The sequence below is a fragment of the Electrophorus electricus genome, chromosome 11 (genome assembly GCF_013358815.1).
Source record: "Electrophorus electricus isolate fEleEle1 chromosome 11, fEleEle1.pri, whole genome shotgun sequence".
NCBI lineage: Eukaryota > Metazoa > Chordata > Actinopteri > Gymnotiformes > Gymnotidae > Electrophorus > Electrophorus electricus.
In genome coordinates, this window is record NC_049545.1 from 921,196 (window position 1) to 941,175 (window position 19,980).

The 19,980-nt window shown below is 41.3% G+C and overlaps 1 protein-coding gene and 1 long non-coding RNA gene across 2 annotated transcripts; both read right to left on the reverse strand.

The window, feature by feature from the left end:
• Nucleotides 1-273: 273 nt before the first annotated feature.
• Nucleotides 274-19,232, reverse strand: LOC113588321 (probable E3 ubiquitin-protein ligase HERC3). Its single transcript, XM_035531584.1, is given in 44 exon segments — nucleotides 274-694; nucleotides 1,562-1,661; nucleotides 1,746-1,929; nucleotides 2,021-2,079; nucleotides 2,160-2,223; nucleotides 2,311-2,477; nucleotides 2,579-2,716; nucleotides 2,817-2,945; nucleotides 3,046-3,114; nucleotides 3,294-3,347; nucleotides 3,910-3,978; nucleotides 4,103-4,260; nucleotides 4,488-4,680; nucleotides 4,777-4,879; nucleotides 5,001-5,060; nucleotides 6,278-6,399; nucleotides 6,538-6,611; nucleotides 6,721-6,848; nucleotides 7,220-7,350; nucleotides 7,583-7,674; nucleotides 7,800-8,021; nucleotides 8,498-8,622; nucleotides 10,296-10,503; nucleotides 10,882-10,981; nucleotides 11,360-11,423; nucleotides 11,531-11,697; nucleotides 12,009-12,146; nucleotides 12,306-12,404; nucleotides 12,523-12,606; nucleotides 12,691-12,786; nucleotides 12,870-12,944; nucleotides 13,033-13,196; nucleotides 13,292-13,484; nucleotides 13,936-14,041; nucleotides 14,149-14,208; nucleotides 14,699-14,835; nucleotides 15,104-15,177; nucleotides 15,301-15,428; nucleotides 17,314-17,444; nucleotides 17,534-17,625; nucleotides 17,847-18,068; nucleotides 18,453-18,529; nucleotides 18,622-18,736; nucleotides 18,823-19,232. Coding segments are annotated over 44 exon segments (5,403 nt in total). The 5' UTR covers nucleotides 19,040-19,232; the 3' UTR covers nucleotides 274-479.
• Nucleotides 10,032-10,825, reverse strand: LOC118242197. The gene is made up of 2 exons (XR_004776638.1): nucleotides 10,728-10,825; nucleotides 10,032-10,503 (listed from the first exon to the last, which is right to left on the reverse strand). It is a non-coding gene; the product is annotated as an uncharacterized LOC118242197 (long non-coding RNA).
• Nucleotides 19,233-19,980: the final 748 nt, after the last annotated feature.

Below are 19,980 nucleotides of genomic sequence, written 5' to 3' on the forward strand. Positions count from 1 at the left end.
TGCATTTATATCTGATCAAGGTTTGTCTCAGATCAAAACAAACAATTAATTAATTCTTTGAATTATTAGCACAGCATAGTGAAATTGTAGGGCATTGTTTATGTTGTTTAACAAACTCTAGCACTTATTGTTTATAGCACTTATCATTGTTTAAGATAGACCTTATGTATTTTGCACTTCTAGGTATCAGCATTCATGCCTGTATTCTACAGTATTCTAGTTCATTGGTATGTTTAATTCTAACCTACTGTACTGTACTAGGATGTATTCTATGAGGAAACGACAAAGCACTTTTGTAAGTCGCTCTGGATAAGAGCGTCTGCTAAATGCCATAAATGCAAATGTAAACTCCGCACAGTGAACTCCATAAACCAAACATGCAATGTATTGTCCTGCTATAATTAATACATACTCTTAGTACGTTAAAAAAGAAAGAAGACCCCATGTCTCCTCTACTGCCTATCTGACCTAACAAACCTTTACATATTTCCAAAAACCTCACAAAAGGTGATGGCATGAACTAGTTTGTCTTGAAGAATGTGGATATTGCTGTAGTTTGGAAGATTCAAAGTGCCAAAGCAAGTCTGAGCCACTGGAAAACGGTCGTCTGCGTCAGCGCAGACACATCTCACAATCTTCAGGTGCAGTTGTGAGAGACCTCCTAAAGGCAGACGGGCTGAACCGTACATGAAAGCTAGGGGGAAACATTCAAATGTTCACGTAAAGGTAGGGGGGAAACATTCAAATGGTGATGTGTTTAAGCAAACAAGGGGTGCATAATTTAGTGGGAGACAAAGAAATGCAACACTTTAGAGGGAAAAAAATAAAAAGGACACATTTGCACACCTGTTGTACATTCAAGGCAGAAGACAGCTAGAGTTGATAGTGTTTTTGTTATTTGATTAAAAAAAGAAAATAGATAAAATACCCTCTAATGACATATTTCCCAAATATTTAACTCTAGTCTATGTATAACATTTCCGGTACTCCAATCTCAAAAGCATAACTTAGTTTGGTATATAAAAGAAGCTCACCATCTAAATAAATGATGTGCATGAAAACTAATAACCATTAGCCATTACACTTATATGTAGCAAACTACCTTACAAACAGTATAATAAATAATACTAACATGTTCACATGTGCTAGTCATAGTAAGGCCTAACGCTTGTTCTGTTTTGTGTTTGTCCATTGCCTTATTCATACCTTTCCCATTTTTTAACATAGACTACTGACAATTAAGTGTCAGGGGGTCTTCTGCCATAAATCATGATTTCATAAAATAGTTTTTTTGGTAAAACTGTGGCAACTAATTTCAATTAATGTAACGAGTTGTGAGTACAACATAAATAACCGTGGGCAACATTTTTATCCTGGGGGAAGTTTAAGTCTTCCGCACTTCAGAAGGTTGCTGGTTCAAGTTCCACCACCACCAGGTTGCCACTGTTGGGCCCCTGAGCAAGACCCTTAACCCTCAATTACTCAAGTCGTACTCAATCAGAGTCTCTTTGGATAAAAGTGTCAGCTAACTGCTGTAAATGCATCACAGTCTTAAACTTACTCAGAAACTTCTTCTGGTTTTCTTCAGACAGTTCAAAGAAAACAGTCCAGAAATTCTGTATCAGTTCATCCGAGGCTCCACAGTTTTCGTAAGTGGCACACTGAAGAAAATGTCACAAGCAAACATAAAACATAATGACACTCATTATAAGCCAACACATGCTAACTGAGGTTTGTATTTATACCTTTCTGAGCTCGTTCCACTCATATTGAGCAGTGCCATAGAGCAAATCTCTGACTTCATCAGGCAGGAACAGACTCCAGACCTTCCAAGGGTTGCCATCAGAAAAACCTCTAGCAAATTCTTTAAACTGGCACTCCACAGACTTGTTGAAAACAAAGTCAACGTACAAGTCTACATATTTCTGTCTGCAAAAGATGGAATATATACACATACCCAAGTTTACTGAAATACATCTCAACTTGCATAAATAAATACATAAATAAATCAGTACAGTACCTGTTCACTTTTGTGACTGGGATTTTTCTTCCATTTGGAATAAGGTCTGTGCCTTTCATCTGAGAGGAACATCACTGGTGAGAACATCACTGGTGAGAACATGCTTTAACACTCACATGTACAGCAAAATTCATCTTACTGTGAAATCCAAACAGAGTTCCTCCAGAACATCCTCATCTTCCATCAACACGTTCCTCAGGCTTCTGCACAGGGAGAATACATCAAAACCAGCAAACCTACAATGGAGCTTCTATCGTAAATGTAAGGGTTCTTCCTAAAACAGTCTCAACCTGGCTTCCACGGGGGACAGTTCCTCTAGGTCACGGAGAGTTGGACTCTGACCCAGCAACTTCTTGAACAGTGCCAATGGGAAGCCCACATTCATGTAGCAGTGGTTAGAAAAGGCCATTCCACAGATGACACCAATATAGTACAGTTCATCAGTGGAACCAGAGGTCTACAATGAACAGTAAACAAAACAGGTACAATAGCCTTGCATTATTTTGCCATTCAAGAGTTAACATTGTATGAAAGGCCACACTTTGACTGCAGACAAACCTCAGTATTGAACCAGAGGAGTCCAGAGTCCTCAGATGCTTGGACTGCACTGGTAGCTTTTATCTCCTGTCCAAGTAAGGTGAAGAATTCCTTCTGCACACCCCCATAATCCAACCCATCTTCTAGTAAAAATGTCACCTGTGAAAAACCAAACCAGGAAGTTAAAAACTTACTAGCATTTTTGTCTTATTATCATAATATTCAAACAACAATCTTAAATATATAATCCTATGCAAACCTTTAAAGGAAGAGAATAGTCAAGAGGGTTTGTTTTCAAGCGTGTGAATGTGTCTGCCAGTGCTGTTTCTCTGTTCACAAGCAGTTGGTTTTCACAGCCCCTCAATATGTGTTCTTCAAGCTGTAAAAGCTTGAAAGACAAAATTTATATCAAATATTTATATCACATATATCAGGAATGTATATGCATGTTAATATTGCTTCAGGTCTATAAGACTGAGTTTACTTACTTTGTAAATATTGCACTTACACCTCATGTCAAAGATGAAAGGGTAGCAACTAAGAATATTAATTTTTTTCTATTATAGACAAGAGAAAGAAAAACACTATTATAGCAACAACTCCAGTCCTGAATTTACAATGACTGTGTTGTTTTGTGTCCAGCTAGTCAGAACACATATATAAACAGGAGTTAAATCAGCAGTGGAAATCTTACTGTGCAGACATAAACATGGAAAATACAAAGAAAGGTGCCTACCATGAAATTCCTAAAAATGTTCATTCCTTGTTCATCCTGTGGATCGGATGAAACCTGTAAAGATGGGAGAGCACTACAACACTGGGGAGCCTTACAGTGTTACAGTGTCTGTAACGGTCTAAACCTCATTACCTCGTCCTGTCTGCATGCTTCACCCGTTAGCTGCTGTAATCGAAACACAATTGGAGTTTTGCACTCCACCTCTGAGTCCATATTTGCTCACCTTTTCTTTTTTTTCTAGTAAGGTCCTGAACAAAGTTACTCCTGACAAGCGTTTTCCACGATAATAGCTAAACTTCCTAGAGATTCATGATTTGTTTCAGAAAATAGCATGTTACTTTGTTTTGAACCATATCACACTTTTTACATTCTGCACACAAACTGTACATAGCTAGCTATGAGTATACAGTTCAAGATTTTCCTGACCACCACATGAAAACAGGACTCTTATTACACAACAGGGAGATCAGTTTCTCCTTAAAAGAAAGGCTTAATCCCAAGATAGTAGACAGACCATATTTCGAATTTTTAAATTCTGGTTAATAATATTATATTGTGTAAATAATAACATGCTTCACATTTCTAAGCAAAAGGAGAAAAAAATCGTAGTACTTACAAAAAAGTCCCCAACTTCTTTGATGTAGAAACACTCATCACTTATTCCTGTGACTCTCTGGTTGTTAATCTGAACCAAAGTATAAAACTAAGCAAAATGCTCCGATTTCAACACTATTCACTAGATTTTGAAAGATTTTTGCAAAAAAGAAAACAAAATGTTTAAAAGGATCAGGAAGAACTCTAGTACATACAGTATACAGTTTCTGTAGAACTCCTAGAATGGAGCATAGTTCCTTCCAGTAGTCACATATCTTAGTTGTCAACTGAGTCATGAAGTTAACAGACACGGAGTGAAACGTCTTCACCAGCGTTCTGTAGTAATAATATGGAAGCCTGGTCCACAGCCTCACTGAGGGAATCATACAAATAATGAGCATGAACTTTAGTTGGGCTGGTTACAATTTTAATTAAACCCTGATGCTGTGAATGTATTTACATAGGGAGTATAATGTTTTTATATAGTAACAGCATTTACCATATAAACAGAGAATTGTTCACTAATACCTCAGTGGAATCACTTGTCTCTGAATTACCCCTCTGTCAGATAAATACTATGACCTGAACATGGTTACATACTCAGGTCATCTGATGTGTCTGGATCCAGGTTTAAAATGGCAGAGGCGAGTGATACAGTAAGCCATGTGCCTCGCTGCTGTTTGTTCAGCACCCTGAGGAGTTCGGGAAGGATAAGGTAGATTCTCAGAGCCTCCGCACCAGCTGTGGTGGAGCCCAGGGAGGGCAACAGAGCCTTCTCCACCACCTTCTGCACCTGAGGACATTGAAACCACCCCTCAGTCTCAGATTTCAGTCTCCCAGTTAAAATGTCACCTTCCCATCCTGTTTTATGTTTTACGGAGTGACGCACCTCTGTAAGAACCGTGTCCCTCTTGGCAAGCTTCTCGAAAGCAAGACGAGCCAAAGCCAAATCTAGACCAGACTGCTCTGATGACGTTTTATAATGTTTGTCACTGCAAAACATAAAAAGCCTGAAGACTGATCGGCCAGACTATATATGGACCGACAAACACAAATACTAAAATGAATTCTTGATATAAACAAACAAATAAAAAAATAGAAAAACAAACATACCTTTTGTCAGTGAAGCTACCGTTTATGCAGGAGGCTGAAGAAAACATTTTCGTGATTTCCCTACACGACAAAGAAACCAGCAGGCTCAGTAACTGGTGGACATGTAACTGTTAAAAGACACAGCATCAAAGTCCACCTTGACTAAGCTACACTGCCATGCATTCAGACCTCTGGCCTGCCACCAAAACACAGCATGAGAGCTGAGCTCTGCGCACGAGCCTTCCTGCAGCAGCTTTTGGTTGGGCTAACATTTTCTGGTATTTATCTGATACCCAAAGCAGCTTACAATTACGACTAAATACAACTCAAGTAACTGAGGGTTAAACAGGCTCACCAGTGGCACCTTGACAGTGGTGGGGCTTGAGCTAACAACCATCTGAATACTACTGAAGTACCTCCTACCAAGTACCTTTACAACTGAGCAACTGACTGTTAATAGCATTCACACTAGTGTCCTGCTGCATTCAGTTACTTAGCTTTTAAAGATTCCCTTCTACTGTCTACAGATTGTCAATTTCTTTCTGGTTTTTCTTCCCTCAGCACATGACTAAAGGCTGTGGAAGTTCTGGCTCTTTCATTTCTGTGTAATAACTGAGCTGAGGCCATTGTTACACATTGGGTGTTAACAGTGCAATGCATGCATTCATCCATACCTTTACAAGGATGCGTTCATCCATACCGTTACAAGGATGCGTCCATCCATACCGTTACAAGGATGCGTCCATCCATACCGTTACAAGGATGCGTCCATCCATACCGTTACAAGGATGCGTCCATCCATACCGTTACAAGGATGCGTCCATCCATACCGTTACAAGGATGCGTCCATCCATACCTTTACAAGGATGCGTCCATCCATACCTTTACAAGGATGCGTCCATCCATACCGTTACAAGGATGCGTTCATCCATACCTTTACAAGGATGCGTCCATCCATACCGTTACAAGGATGCGTTCATCCATACCTTTACAAGGATGCGTTCATCCATACCGTTACAAGGATGCGTTCATCCATACCTTTACAAGGATGCGTTCATCCATACCGTTACAAGGATGCGTTCATCCATACCGTTACAAGGATGCGTTCATCCATACCGTTACAAGGATGCGTTCATCCATACCGTTACAAGGATGCGTTCATCCATACCTTTACAAGGATGCGTTCATCCATACCTTTACAAGGATACGTCCATCCATACCTTTAAAAGGATGCGTTCATCCATACCTTTACAAGGATGCGTTCATCCATACCGTTACAAGGATGTGTTTATTCATACCTTTTGGCTCGTCCCCATGTTTTGGAGTCACACTCTAAAATCCATCTGTCTATAATCTCATCATGCAACACTGATGTCCCTTTGCATGGACTTGTTTTTGAAATGGAGTGTAGCTCCTCGTCCTTTGAAAGAGGCACAAAACATTTAAACAGTAATAAGAAAATAAAATAATATACATAGTAAGAAATGAAAACATTTCTGCACCATTTATAAAAAGATTGGTGTGTTAATTTAAAACACCACACAATACAATGGCTCACCTGTCTAGGGCTACATGCAACTGAAACATTTCCTCCAGCGATAATTTTGCCAAATGTCTGACCAGGGTCGCATTCTGTTAACAATAATACAAGAATGTGCTTACAGATCTACAACGATCAACTATTTTTCTATACATTAAATACATTTACATGTTTCCAACAGAATGTTGTTGCTGTCCCGACCTGGTGGCAGACATACAGGAAGTGGCACACACTGATTGGTCCTCTGCCCATTTCCCAGCTGCCCTTGCTCCCCACAGCCGAAGGAGTAGATTGTTTTCGATGAGCCAACCAAAGCGAGAGTGTGATGTCTTTAATTCATGTGAGAATAATCACCGTTTATTAATACACACAACCTAAAATGAAGTTCATGAGTAAATGAACCAAAGACTCAAGACAAAGCCCATGATATCAGATTTAATGATGCCAGAGTGTGATGTCTTGAAATCAAGAGAATAGGCATGCACCTTAACTACTGTTGTAAGGTTTCTGAAACTCAAATAATAATAAAATGTTTTTACAAATGTAAACCATAAAGATGAAGTGGAACATATGTTTATATTTGTGTACGTTTATACGGCACTCAAATTTTCATTTTCCAGAACAGGAATATAAAATGTTAATGAATTATTGGTTTGAATCAGACCATCATACGCTTGCAGTGTTCTGAACAGTTCATTACCGTCCACAAGCTACTTGGATCACCTTTGACCCCCAGAGTCCAGCTAACAGACGAGGTCGAAGTTCATCTCTGAGTGAGTTATGTCCAAGCTGCCCGTAAGAGCCAGACCCAAATGTGAACACCAGACCTCCCTAAAGGTGTGGAGGAAGGATTACAGCCAAGTGCGCACGGGTATCCAGGTGACCAATCACAACTTGTTAGTAACTATAACAGGTCGTGACTATTATTTCTTTTTTTTTTTGGCTTTACTGGGTTACTACTATTTATGATAACGTTTATTTACATGTTTTAAGTCATGTCTAAAGTTTGTCAGATAGTGTACTGGGAACATTTGATGTGAAGAGGGTCACTTATAAGAATAACCTTTGTCAGAACAGCACTATGGTCTTCCCCACATGAAATGAACACTGCCATCTTCTGGTTCAAGCTTTTCACACAGTTAGGAACATACCTATCTGTGAGAAAATCAGATTAAGATTAAGATGACTGTTGGTGTTGGTAATCCCTTAGAATGAGTCAGTTAACCACATAAGGAGTTGTGGTCCAGATTACTATTATACAACCACAGCAAAGTTAGTACCTTGCCTGTCTCCCAAGCCCAGCTGTCCGGCGCTGTTCCTGCCCCAGCCGAACACGGCTCCAGAGAGAGACAAGGCGAAGCTGTGGTCTCCTCCAGCGCTGATCTGAGCCAGTGGGATCCCACACAGAGATTTGAGGGGCTGAGGAGAGACCGAGCTGGGCTCCCCCTTCCCCAGACCCAGCTGACCGCTGGAGTTCTGGCCCCACGTGAACAGCTGACCATCTGAGAGGAAATATACGGATTACCGTATACATATATGTTGTTCAGTCGGACCCAACCAAAGTCACAAAAATGACTGAGATTTCATTTATCAGGTAAAAGCAGAATACCTTTTGTTTAGAACGATTGAATGATTGTTTCCACACGCAACTTCTGCTACTTGTTTGTTTGTCAAGTTGTTGAAGGTCCTACAAAACGAGAGCCCGATTAACACGGCCAGTCACGCGTTTCTCACAGGTAAATCTGCGCGCTCAGCCAAAGGCGCACCTGGGTATGGTTGCGTGACAGGAGTGCTTCCACTCCAGCACGGTTCCTGTCTCCGACACGAGCACAACATGGCTCGCTCCACTGCTCAGAAACGTAACTCGCTCTTTCAAGTCCAAGTTAAATCCTGAAAAATATTACCGTTGCATGAAGGTGTCGTTTGGTTATCGCGTACAGCTCAGGTGAGTGTTGGCAGGTGAACCTGGGGAACTTACGCGTATGGGTGCTCCGTGCCTCACCTGCACTTTTCACCACTTGTTTTTTTCGCTTGTCACTCTGTCTGCGCGGAATTACCACGGTCACGTTTCCGTCTTCACCAAGAAGCGCAACGACAGCATCCCTGACAGAAAAATCAATTATTCTCACGGTGGGAACAATTTGTTGAAACACATTCTCCAGCTTATGATCGAAAGAATCACATTCCGCCGAACACAGTTCACCCCAATAAAACATGACGAAGAGCCGCGGACTCGCACTGCCCAGAAAAGGAGACGATGTCGCCTTCCAGCCAGAAGCGCCGTGGCTTTAATCAAGATTAAAAAACGAAACTTATGCCCGTGTCAGTTAGGCACAGAAACCGAAACCGGCGAATACAAAAGCAAGTCACGCCCGAGTGAAGGCCGCGCGGTTCATCTCTCTGCTGGCCCTCATCTAGGCTTTGACTTATTATAACCATGCAGTCGTCACCAGTTTGAGAGAACTCTTCACGCAACAATCAGCAGCAGAAGGATAATTACTTGAATATTTTAAGTACATAAATATTTTAACTACTTGACTATATTAAGTATGATATTGTAATGAAAAACTCATAAACTAATGTCTCATAATGATCTATAAAAGTTTCTCATAACTCTTAAACATGAAACAGATGTATGTATTTGGCCAAAGATTTGTCCACAGGAACATCCCTCTTCTGTGTCCAGCAGTAGTCTAGTGACAGAGGGGCGCCACTCTCCTTGGTACCATTATTCCACACTATACATAAAGACATATGAGCATACTGGAATAAAAACTATGCGTGATAGAGAAATTCTGAAAACAAATTTGGATTCAGCTTGTAAACATATCTAATAAACAGGTATTTTTGCAGGAAGCAAAATCATTGTTGACCAGTGTAATTACAGAACCATTTTAAATAGACCTTTCATTGGAAAAAAATATTTGAGGAAGTTCTGACTAGTTTTTTAATCCTTGAAGAGCTGGTTTGGTACATTTCTTCCAGGTCTAGCCCCAGAGACAGCTCTTCTAAAGACTCCGCTGGCGCCTGACTGACACGGTTGGTCCCGCACTACCGGCTGTATCCATGGTCTCCGTGTCTCGCGTCCTTGTTTCATTTTCTCCGTTCCTCTTCTGGTCCTTATTTCGGTTTTCGCCGTTTCATTGGTTTCACCTGTTTGTTGTTTCTGTGTGTTGATTCTTCTACCGACCCTGATTTTGGATTTGTGCGTAATAAATCTCACTCTTCTCAGCGTTGTGGGCCCATCTCACTGTTCTTCTGCCTAATCTCAGTGCTGTCTGAGCTAGGAATCACTAACTCTAAACCAGTGGGTATTCAAACTAACCTTGTTTTCTAGGTGAATGGGTGAGTGTGAAAGCAGGTGTGTGTGTGTGTGTACGTGCATCAGTGTCTCTGTTGGATATTGCCCACAGGCTTTAGAGCAAAACCCCCTCTTTGTCTTGCCTCCAGGACATTACATGATCAGACTTATTTTCAGAAAAACATTCAGTCTGTTTGTTAGTCTTGTGAAGTGAAGGAAAAACATAACTTTATTTTTTTCCCCACGTTAGTTTTATATTATTCTTTCAGATTTAAATTACCTTACAATTGTACATCTCAGAGGCTAAAAACATGTTTGTAAGTTCAAATTTACTGTTACAGCACATTTACAAACCATGTATTTACTCTGCTGCATAATTACATTAAAAACTGCAGGCGCAAAAGCAGATTTAGCGTTCACAGACAGAAGCACGTCTGATATGACGATGGCACTTATCAAGGCCTTGTCATGCTACTCCTCCCAGAAGCCCCGTTTGTGGTTCAGGGCCTCAGTGAGTTTAGTCCGGAGTGTTTCCCTGGTTTGGTACATGGGCAGATCCAGGATGGCATGGCAGGTCAGCGCCTGTGGCAGGTGCTCCTGGGTGGAGTTGAACATGGGTCGGACCCTCATCTTCACCTGGTCCATACCCAGAATAGGCACTCGATCAAATCCCGTCAGGAACACTGTGGATCAAGAAAGAACACGGCATTCTCATGCATATTGAGGAAATATTTCTAGAACAAGCTACAGTCCAATGTGACAATAATAAACTACAATCTAATGTGGACTATATGGAAGTTAGTTTTGAATATACTGGTTACAGAACTTTGTTTATTCATTTCCACTGCATGAGGAAACGTAAAAAAAAAATGCAAGTTCTATATCAACAATGAAAGTAATGACTCACAGAGGAAATTTCTTTTATGGTTGTCCTACAGTTCATCAAACACCTTCCCAGAATGAGACAATGGTTGGGTGTTCTGCATGGAAGAATCCTTCGTTATGACGTATTCTACACAACATACAGGAACACAAGCCTAAGTTTGCTCTATTACGTGTACCTTTAAGACAGGATATGGGCATAAAAGTACTTCCCACCTTCTTGAACGTGTCCCAGTCGTAGTCCTCTGACCCCACCAACACTCCTCTCAGCTCCTCGGGCTGGAAGAACCCCACCACGTCCCGGTCACACACTTTGTAGAAGCCCTCTGGAACTCCTCAAACACCTTCTCCACGGACTTGTTCAGGATGTAATCCATGTAGGCGTCACAAACTCCTTTCTGTCAAATGAGTAACAGCCATTTTCTTTATTTAAGGCCATAAACACAATAGTAAAAATAGTCTAACTAACATTCTCAACTAAATGATTGTTTCCATGAATATTCAGTTCACATGTTTGAGCTTGTAACGACTTTTCCAGGTTCATGTGGATCCAGTTCAACCTCCTTGTTGTCCCAGAACAACCTACACATATGAGAAGCAAAAGATCAATGTTGGAGAGTTTTCACAGCATCACTGATGAGGCTACCCAATACTCACAGTGAAACTCATGCCATGTTAAACACACTCTTCATCATTGTAACTCAGTAGGTAATGCAGGCTCCTGAACACAGAAGACATGATCTTACCTGACCAGCCGATTCAACCGAGGACACTAAAAGCCCGACAGAATAATGACGAGGGTCCATGTGCTGGATTATCACCACTTACTTGGCAAGAACAGGACTGAACTCAACCAGATCCTCAACAGATGGCTTGATGCCGAGGAGCTTCTTGAACAGGGCTAATGGGAAGGGAAGGTCGACTCTACTGTTGTTGTAAAAGGCCAGACCACACAGAATTCCGAACACAAAGTATTTCTCCTCCTGCAAACCAGGCTGTTGGGAGGAGCGTTCACATTGCAAAGGTCAGAAGAAGATCACTGAACATCACTCAGGGCAGTGGTGGCTCGGTGGTTAAGGTTCTGGCCTAGTAATCAGAAGGTTACCAGTTCAAGTCCCACCACTGCCAAGTTGCTGCTGTTGAGACCCTTAACCCTCAAGTTGTTTTTAGTTGTAATTGTAGCATCAGATAAATGAAAACCACTCAGTACTGCTGTTTTCTGTTCTTAAAACATTGAGGTGTGTTTAACCAGACACATTAATTATAATAAACACTGTCAGTGGAACATATGACTTCTTTGTCTTACCTCTGGAGGAAACCAGAGTGATTTTGTGTCATTGTACATGAACATTCCAGAAGATGGCTCCCGCAACATTTGAAACGCATTGTGAAAAAAGTCCCTCTTATTAACATCTGACTGTTCAAATTTTTCCTGGTAGACAACCTGCACAAACCAATCATATATTTAATGTTACTGCAAATACTCATACAACCTCATACCTCCACTTGCAGTTTGCAAAGACTTAATGTTATTGAACCAAACATGCCCTGTGTGAGAAAAGTATGCATTTAGTGCAGAGAGCATCAGAGTAGGTGATCAAACCTGCAGGCCCAACTTAAGTTGCAGTTCACTGGCAGTTCTCAGCTGCCTAAAACAGTCCTCCAGGAGTGCAGTGCGTCTTAGCTCCAATCTGAACAGCCCCTGAAAATCATATCAGTGTTACAGAGGACAGCGAAGTTAAGGAGTAGGTCTCACACAGGTCCATTTAGGAAACCATGGGAGTTGCTCCACAATAAACCCAGACACAAGGGCTACGTACCCACACTGCTCTGGATTTTAGCAGGTTGCATTTGGCCTCCAGGTTAAATATGCATGGACTTGAGATCAGATTCTGTAAGGTATGCTGCAACACAGAAGATTGGTGCTACAGGGCTTAATATTCTATCTGAAATCTTCACATTTTACATTGAATGCATAGGTTACTAACCTCAAGGTACTGTTTGGTTGAGTCCAGTTCCAAAGGGTTTATAAACAAGGCAAGTCCCTGGTTAATAGCATGTAGGTCATCCTTAACAACTTCCAACTATGGTTAATGGGGAAAAAAAGGTTTTGAATCTGCGATTATTGTTTGCATTATTTCAGCATTCTAGCATTTAAAATACTCACCATTTCAAACAGATGATTGATCTCATGGATGACAAAATCTCTGGAGGTGATTTCTCTTTGTCTTCTGGAGGCAGCCTGCAGATAAAAAAAATAAAAATAAAACTAACTACAAACCCTTTTTTCTAACATGCATTAATTCCATAGCTGTTCACAATCTATTTACCTTGTGGACAATCTGGAGGACTTTCACAGTTTTCTTTAGAGATTTGTCAAAGAATTTTCCTTGTCTGTGATTGGTCATCTGAGATATAAGGTTTGCTGACACATTGCGAAATAGCTCCACCAAGGTTTTAAGGAAGCAGTCAGGGAGTTCAGACCAGTAGTTCTCTGAAAATATACCAAAATATGAAGGCATGCATACCATCCATCTACTTCCTGGGCACTAAAGAGCCTCAAATGACATAGGTCATCAAATATCTTACCCAGAACCATGAGCAAATGAGGACTCAGTTTCAAAATAGCGGAGGCCACCTCCACAGTGAGCTGTATCCCGCTCTGCCCCTGGTTCAGCACCCTGAGGAGTTCGGGAAGGATAAGGTAGATTCTTAGAGCTTCCACACCAGCTGTGGCGGAGCCCAGGGAGGGCAACAAAGCCTTCTCCACCACCTTCTGCACCTGAGGCAAATACATCACAAGACATTTGCACCTCAGATAGCAGCCGCAGGGCAGTTTTTAGAAATGCAACCATTTTTATAATAAAAATAATATGCATGTTTTCAATGTTTCTCTGAAATAAAGTCAGTACAGGAGCTTTAATGACCAAACAGTACTGAGACAGTATTTATCACAAGCAGAATGAGCAGGCTAACTGTCATTCATTATTACGCCATTCTAACCATATTCTGGTTAAAATATGTGTCATTATATACTTTGCACACACTACTTTAAAACACTTTAAGGCCCTTAACTGGGTCCCAGGGTTCTGAACTGTTTACACACAGAGTGAAGAAGCATGTTGCTATAGTAACATGTATGATGGAGATGCTATCTGTATAGCTGAAGAACGTTTAGGTTTCTGTGGCTGGTTTTTGTACGAGTGCATTTGTGTAACTTTGGTTTGTTGTACCTCCAGCAACACGTTTTCCCTCTCAGCTATCTGCTCAAATGCAGTTCTCACTGATTCCAAATCCAAACCGGAGACGTTTGTGGACGTTTCATAGTGTCCGTCACAACTACACACAAAAGGAGACCGACAGGGGACATCATTAAAGTAGCAAAATTAACCAGCTTTTGATTTAATTGATTTAACTATATTGTTAACTTCACACGATCAAGTAACCTTTTCCTAAGGAAGCTTCCATTCAGGCAGGCTGCAGAAGAGAACACTGTCTTTATTTCCCTACAAATTGGAAAACAAATCAGCCCATTATAATAAATCATAATAGCCATATCTGTCAAGACATTTCATACACAAAAACGCGATGCGTCTTACTTTCAATAACGGTACTCAGTCCATAATGCATGGGACATGTCATGTGTGCAATGTGCGCAACATCAGCATGGTAAGCAAAGGAAGCGAGTCTGACATTTTTATAATTCAACAATCATTTTTACAAAATAAATCTTTGTAAACAGCTAAATGATTTGCTATGCAAGGTCTACACTGTAAGGTCCATAATGTAGTGTCTACACTGTAAGATCTACACTGTAAGGTCTATAATGTAATGTCTACACTGTACGGTCTACAACATAAGGTCCACGCTGTAAGGTCTATAATGTAAGGTCTATGCCGTAAGGTCTATAATGTAATGTCTGTGCTGTAAGGTCTACGCCAATTCTTATGTCTTACTAGGGGAGCTTTTGCACTTCACTTTTGCACATCCACTCACTTCTTGATGGCTTTTCTCTGTCCTCCACTAATATTTGAGTCACGTTTACACACCCATCTGTTAATCATTCCCTCTCCTAATGTCACAATCTTCTTTCTTTGTTTTGGCTCTGCATTCACAGAGCTATCTTCAGATTCCTACAAAGGGAAGCACAAACAATTCTTAAAGTCAATACACAACCATTCATTCATTTGATTAGTCACACACTATCTTAAGGGGATGAACTCATCCTGGGTCTGCACTGTCCTGCACAGAGTCAGGTTCCCTGGCCAAGAACAACCGATACGACTCATGAAGAGCACGATAATGAGCAGCTGGTCTGTACCAGCTAGAGGAGAGAGAAACCGAAACTACAGGACAGTGGAGATCCAGCACTGAGTCAAAACCCTTCTCCCCATATCTTACCTTCAGAGAGCACAAGACAAAGGAGTGCTTCCCACCTGCAATAATCTTCTCAATTTTATGGTCTTGATTTGCCTCTGTGCAATATTAAATAGGTCATCGTTTCAATATTCATTCATTCTGTGCTTGTATCATGTATTTACGTAGCATGTTTTAAATTAAATAGACAATGAAGAAGTGGAGTTTAGTTTAGTTATTACCTGGTGGCAGACATACAGGAAGTGGCACACACTGATTGGTCCTCTGCCCATTTCCCAGCTGCCCTTGCTCCCCACAGCCGAAGGAGTAGATTGTTTTCGATGAGCCAACCAAAGCGAGAGTGTGATGTCTTTAATTCATGTGAGAATAATCACCGTTTATTAATACACATAACCTAAAATGAAGTTCATGAGTAAATGAACCAAAGACTCAAGACAAAGCCCATGATATCAGATTCAATGATGCTTTTATATTTATGGGTTTTTTGTGACCCATAAAGGGATCACAGTTCTTTTAATACTTTTCCCCCTTTTGAAGGGACCATAACACGTTGGAAAAGGGAAAATAATGTTAAATCTTTCAGCCCATTTTGTGGGTATATTCCTCACTCTGTAGGTGACTGACATGGCAAAAATATTTTACTTTTTGAATGAAGTTACACTTGTATAGCGCCTCTCTCAGTACTCAAGGACATTTTATAATCAACACACATCGTGCTTTTACGTCCTGTCATCACACCAGTGACAAGCAGCAGCCAAGTGCACACAGTGTACTCTGATCCAGAAACCACAGCGCCCCCTAGGGGACTGGATCAGGCACAGGAACGGGAAGGAGGACATCACCCAGGACAGAGTGCCATCCAGCAGTATGCACGCAGGCAATGGTGGCTCAATAGTTAAGCTACTTGACTTGTGGTCAAGTCTTGAACTTGCTGGTTCAAGTCCTGCCACTGTTGAGCACCTGATCAAGACTCTCAATTGCTCAAGCTGTAACTCAGTTGTGATTGTAAGTCGCGTTGGATAAAAGCGTCAGCTAAATGCTGTGAATGTAATGAAGGCAAACACACTCATACCAGGACAATTTTTAGGGAGGAAACCAGACAGTCCAGAGGCAACCCTCACAGACATTGGGGAGGAAACACACCAGATGCACTGTAGTGCTGAGAGGCAAATGTGCTACCTTTTGGTCTGTAGCAACTCCATTGTTGTAGTAATTTACATTTACGGCATTTTGCAGACGCTCTTATCCAGAGGGACTTACAAAAGTGCTTTGTCATTTACTCATAGAATACATCCTAGTACAATAGAGTAGGTTGGAGTCCAATATACCAATGAACTATAATACTGCTAGAAAATACAGGGATCACTGCTGAGACCTACAAATGCATAAGGTCTCTTTTAAACAGTGATAAGTGCAATAAACCACTGGAGTAGCTACACTAAGGTCCACTTGGTACAAGACACCCAGGCCTTTCACATTTGGGTTTTTGTGACTGCAGTTACTGGGTTTGGTAAATCTGTTCTGAGGTGATGTGCTGGGTGGCATCTTGTGTGTACCCTCTGGTGGGGAAACCTCTTTATGAGCGCTCAGGACATTATATGTGCTCTGCCCAGTTGTTAGCAATTACTGAGCACAGCTGTGATTTTTTTTCAGTGTGCCCCAAAGTTTTTGAAAAAACTTTAATGACCATGCCAGTGATTTTGGGTCTGATCTTTTGGCCTCACGGTAGCCTGCTGATAGGCTGATTCCACATCCAGAATCAATTCCAGAAATTTTGTTAACTCTTGTCTGCATAAACCAGCAATAAAATGACGGACAGTTGGCGAAAACATATTACTCATGGTCCTGTGAAATTATAACGATAATCATGATAATCCCTCTGATGTTTCACATAGTTTAACCAACACAGATATAAATGCCCTTGAACTGAAGCTAATATTCTTTACTTCAGTCATGTTTCAGTTTAGATCCACAGTGCATGAGAAGCGAGTAAAAACAACAAAAATAATTTTACTTTGTAATTATTTACAGACCACACTGTCTAATATTGTTGTAATGAATATTTCAAAATCATACCACTTTAACTATGTTGCATCACAAGGCATATCAAATCTCATATCAAACACATGGTTTATAGCATATAAGGATCACATGTTGTTAACACTGCATTTGCATTGCAGTGTACAAAGTGGACTGTTACTTATTTATGCCACATGTAAAGAATCAAAATCTACCTGCCACAGCTGATCTGGGACACCTTTGAGCCCCACAGCTCAGCAACCACGCGAGGACAAAGTTCATCTCTGAATGAGTTATGTCCAAGCTGCCCATACCGACCCAGTCCGAACGTGAAAACAGTTCCTCCCTTACAAAAAACAATGGAACACTATTTTACTGTGGCTAAACATGTCCAGTGCTTAGTGTCCAGTATGGAGATTAGCAGCTGTGAGATACCTTTGACAAAGTGGCGGTGTGTTCCTCTCCACATGCGATGAAGACTGTCTTCTTCTTGCTGAGATTACTCACACAGGTAGGAAAGTATCTGTCTGTGGCACGTGTCACAGGTGTGTCAACAGTAAATAGACCGGATGAGTGCGGCTTCTTAAAAGTGTGTTAAACTGGTTAGGACAGCTCCAGCTGACCTGCATGTGGCAAGCTTCTTGGAGTGATAATGCTGTTCTAGATTTTGACATAAAAATGTCTTAAGAATGTCCCAGAATCCTAAAATCTGTGCCTTTTTTCAGAAAAATCCAAACACATGGCTCACCCTCACAGTCTCCCAAGCCCAGCTGTCCGGCGCTGTTCCTGCCCCAGCCGAACACGGCTCCAGAGAGAGACAAGGCGAAGCTGTGGTCTCCTCCAGCGCTGATCTGAGCCAGTGGGATCCCACACAGAGATTTGAGGGGCTGAGGAGAGACCGAGCTGGGCTCCCCCTTCCCCAGACCCAGCTGACCGCTGGAGTTCTGGCCCCACGTGAACAGCTGACCATCTGCCAAAAAGGAAAAATAAAACTGTATGTCCAGATGAGCTTTATACACTGCTGCCAAGAAAAGCACTCAGGCCATACCACAGAAAAAAACTGTGACTTTCCACATGACATTTTGGCTCACTTTCAAGTACAAAGCAAGGCAAAAACACCATTTCAAAATGTTTAAAAATGAAAACAGGTGTAGCCTGCCATGTGGAACAGTTGTTCAGAGAGCCAACTCTAATCTTCACTGAGTTCACTCAAAACTCCTACATGCTCCATGTAATCTGTGTTCTCACAGTCATCTGACCAAGCAGGTGAGTCAGATTAAGAATGAACTAATGAAAGCTTGTTTTCTGCAGTTAATGTTTTTTAAACGTTTAATTTGAACAATGATGTAAATACCATTGGTTAATGCCATGAAGTGCTGGTCTCCACATGCAATCTGAATTACATTCCTACCACTGAGGTCTCTGACAGGCCTAGGGGGAAATGCATTAGTAGTGACAACAATCACACAATCAAAAATTCTCTTTTATAGTTTTTCAGACTAATTACTATCATTAAGACATACCTGCAGATATTAGACTTGTCCATAAAAAGAACATTGCCTCCATAGGCAAGAAGAAGTGCATGATCTTCTCCACAGCTGATCACTCTGATCTTGGCTTTCTTCAAGTCTAAGCTCTCTGTGAAAACAATATAACAATAATAGTAATGTTCAGCTCGCGTTGACAGTACAAAACGGCCATTCGTCTGGATCAGTCACACATACTTAGTTTGCCGCACTTCACTTCGCCATCAATGTGCAGCTTCATGACGGACACGTTTCCGTCCCCGCGGATGAATCCAATGAGATTCTTCCCATGTGCTAAATCCCAGATTTTTGATTTTGGATGAAAGAAGCTGATTGCAGATGTCGCAGTATTCACGCTGTCTGGCTTTATTAAACCAAAGCCCGCGCATACGGCCTCTCCGCAGTAGCACAACATGTCGGAGAGCGTGACTTTCGTCTGGGGACGTGCAGACCTGCGCGCTGGGTTTTATCCCAGCCCGAGGAGCGAGCCGAGTGGAAGGTTTCGTTTCGTAAAGGTTTCGCTTCCCCGTGTCCGGACACGACCGCTCATCGGTCTCCGCCGAAACGAAAGTAAACTTCGTCACTGCCTCGTGACGCAAGGGTCGCCCTGTTGGTCGCGAGACGTTCGTGTGCTGAACGGAACACGCGCGCACAGAGCTGAACATAGCCGCTCATCTGAGGTTAGACGAGAAGAAAAGAGAAAGACTTGATATAAACAACCTAAACCAATGAAACACAACAGTTGGCAGACACAGTGTTAAGTTCCTCTAAACATGTCTTTTAAGAAAATTTAAAAAAAACAATAACAATGCAAAACAATAAAGGGGAAAGAGAAAGACATACATATTAAAAACGTAAAATAATGAAATACATCAGTAATAAACTTAGGCTACATAATAACCAAAGTCTGGTACAAGCTGAAATGTTGAGTGCTTTAGAGCAACACACAAGCGCACGTGCAGCCTACATCTCAAAGCACAGGCTGTAGGACCATAACATCTCTGTTAACGGCTCGGTCACGACGACGTTTTGATCTAAAACAGCTGCTGTGCAGAGGCGTTTTGTCATCATTTTCTTTCGAAAAAAATCAAATAACTCTAGGCTTTCGTCGAGATTTGTATTAAGTAAAATCTAGGCAATGCTAGCTGTTGGTTTAGATGCTTGGACTAGGCTGCATGATCTATGGAGAATAGGTAGGGGTTGGTAGTCACGCGCTACGTTTATTCCATTGCATTTTCTTAAGTAATGTTTTGAATAAATTGTACTTTTAACAGTTGTGTCCCGGTTAGTCCCTCCCAACGTGTTCCATGATTTCCCTGTCTTGTGTATTTTAGTTCATGCCTTAGTTTCGTTTTC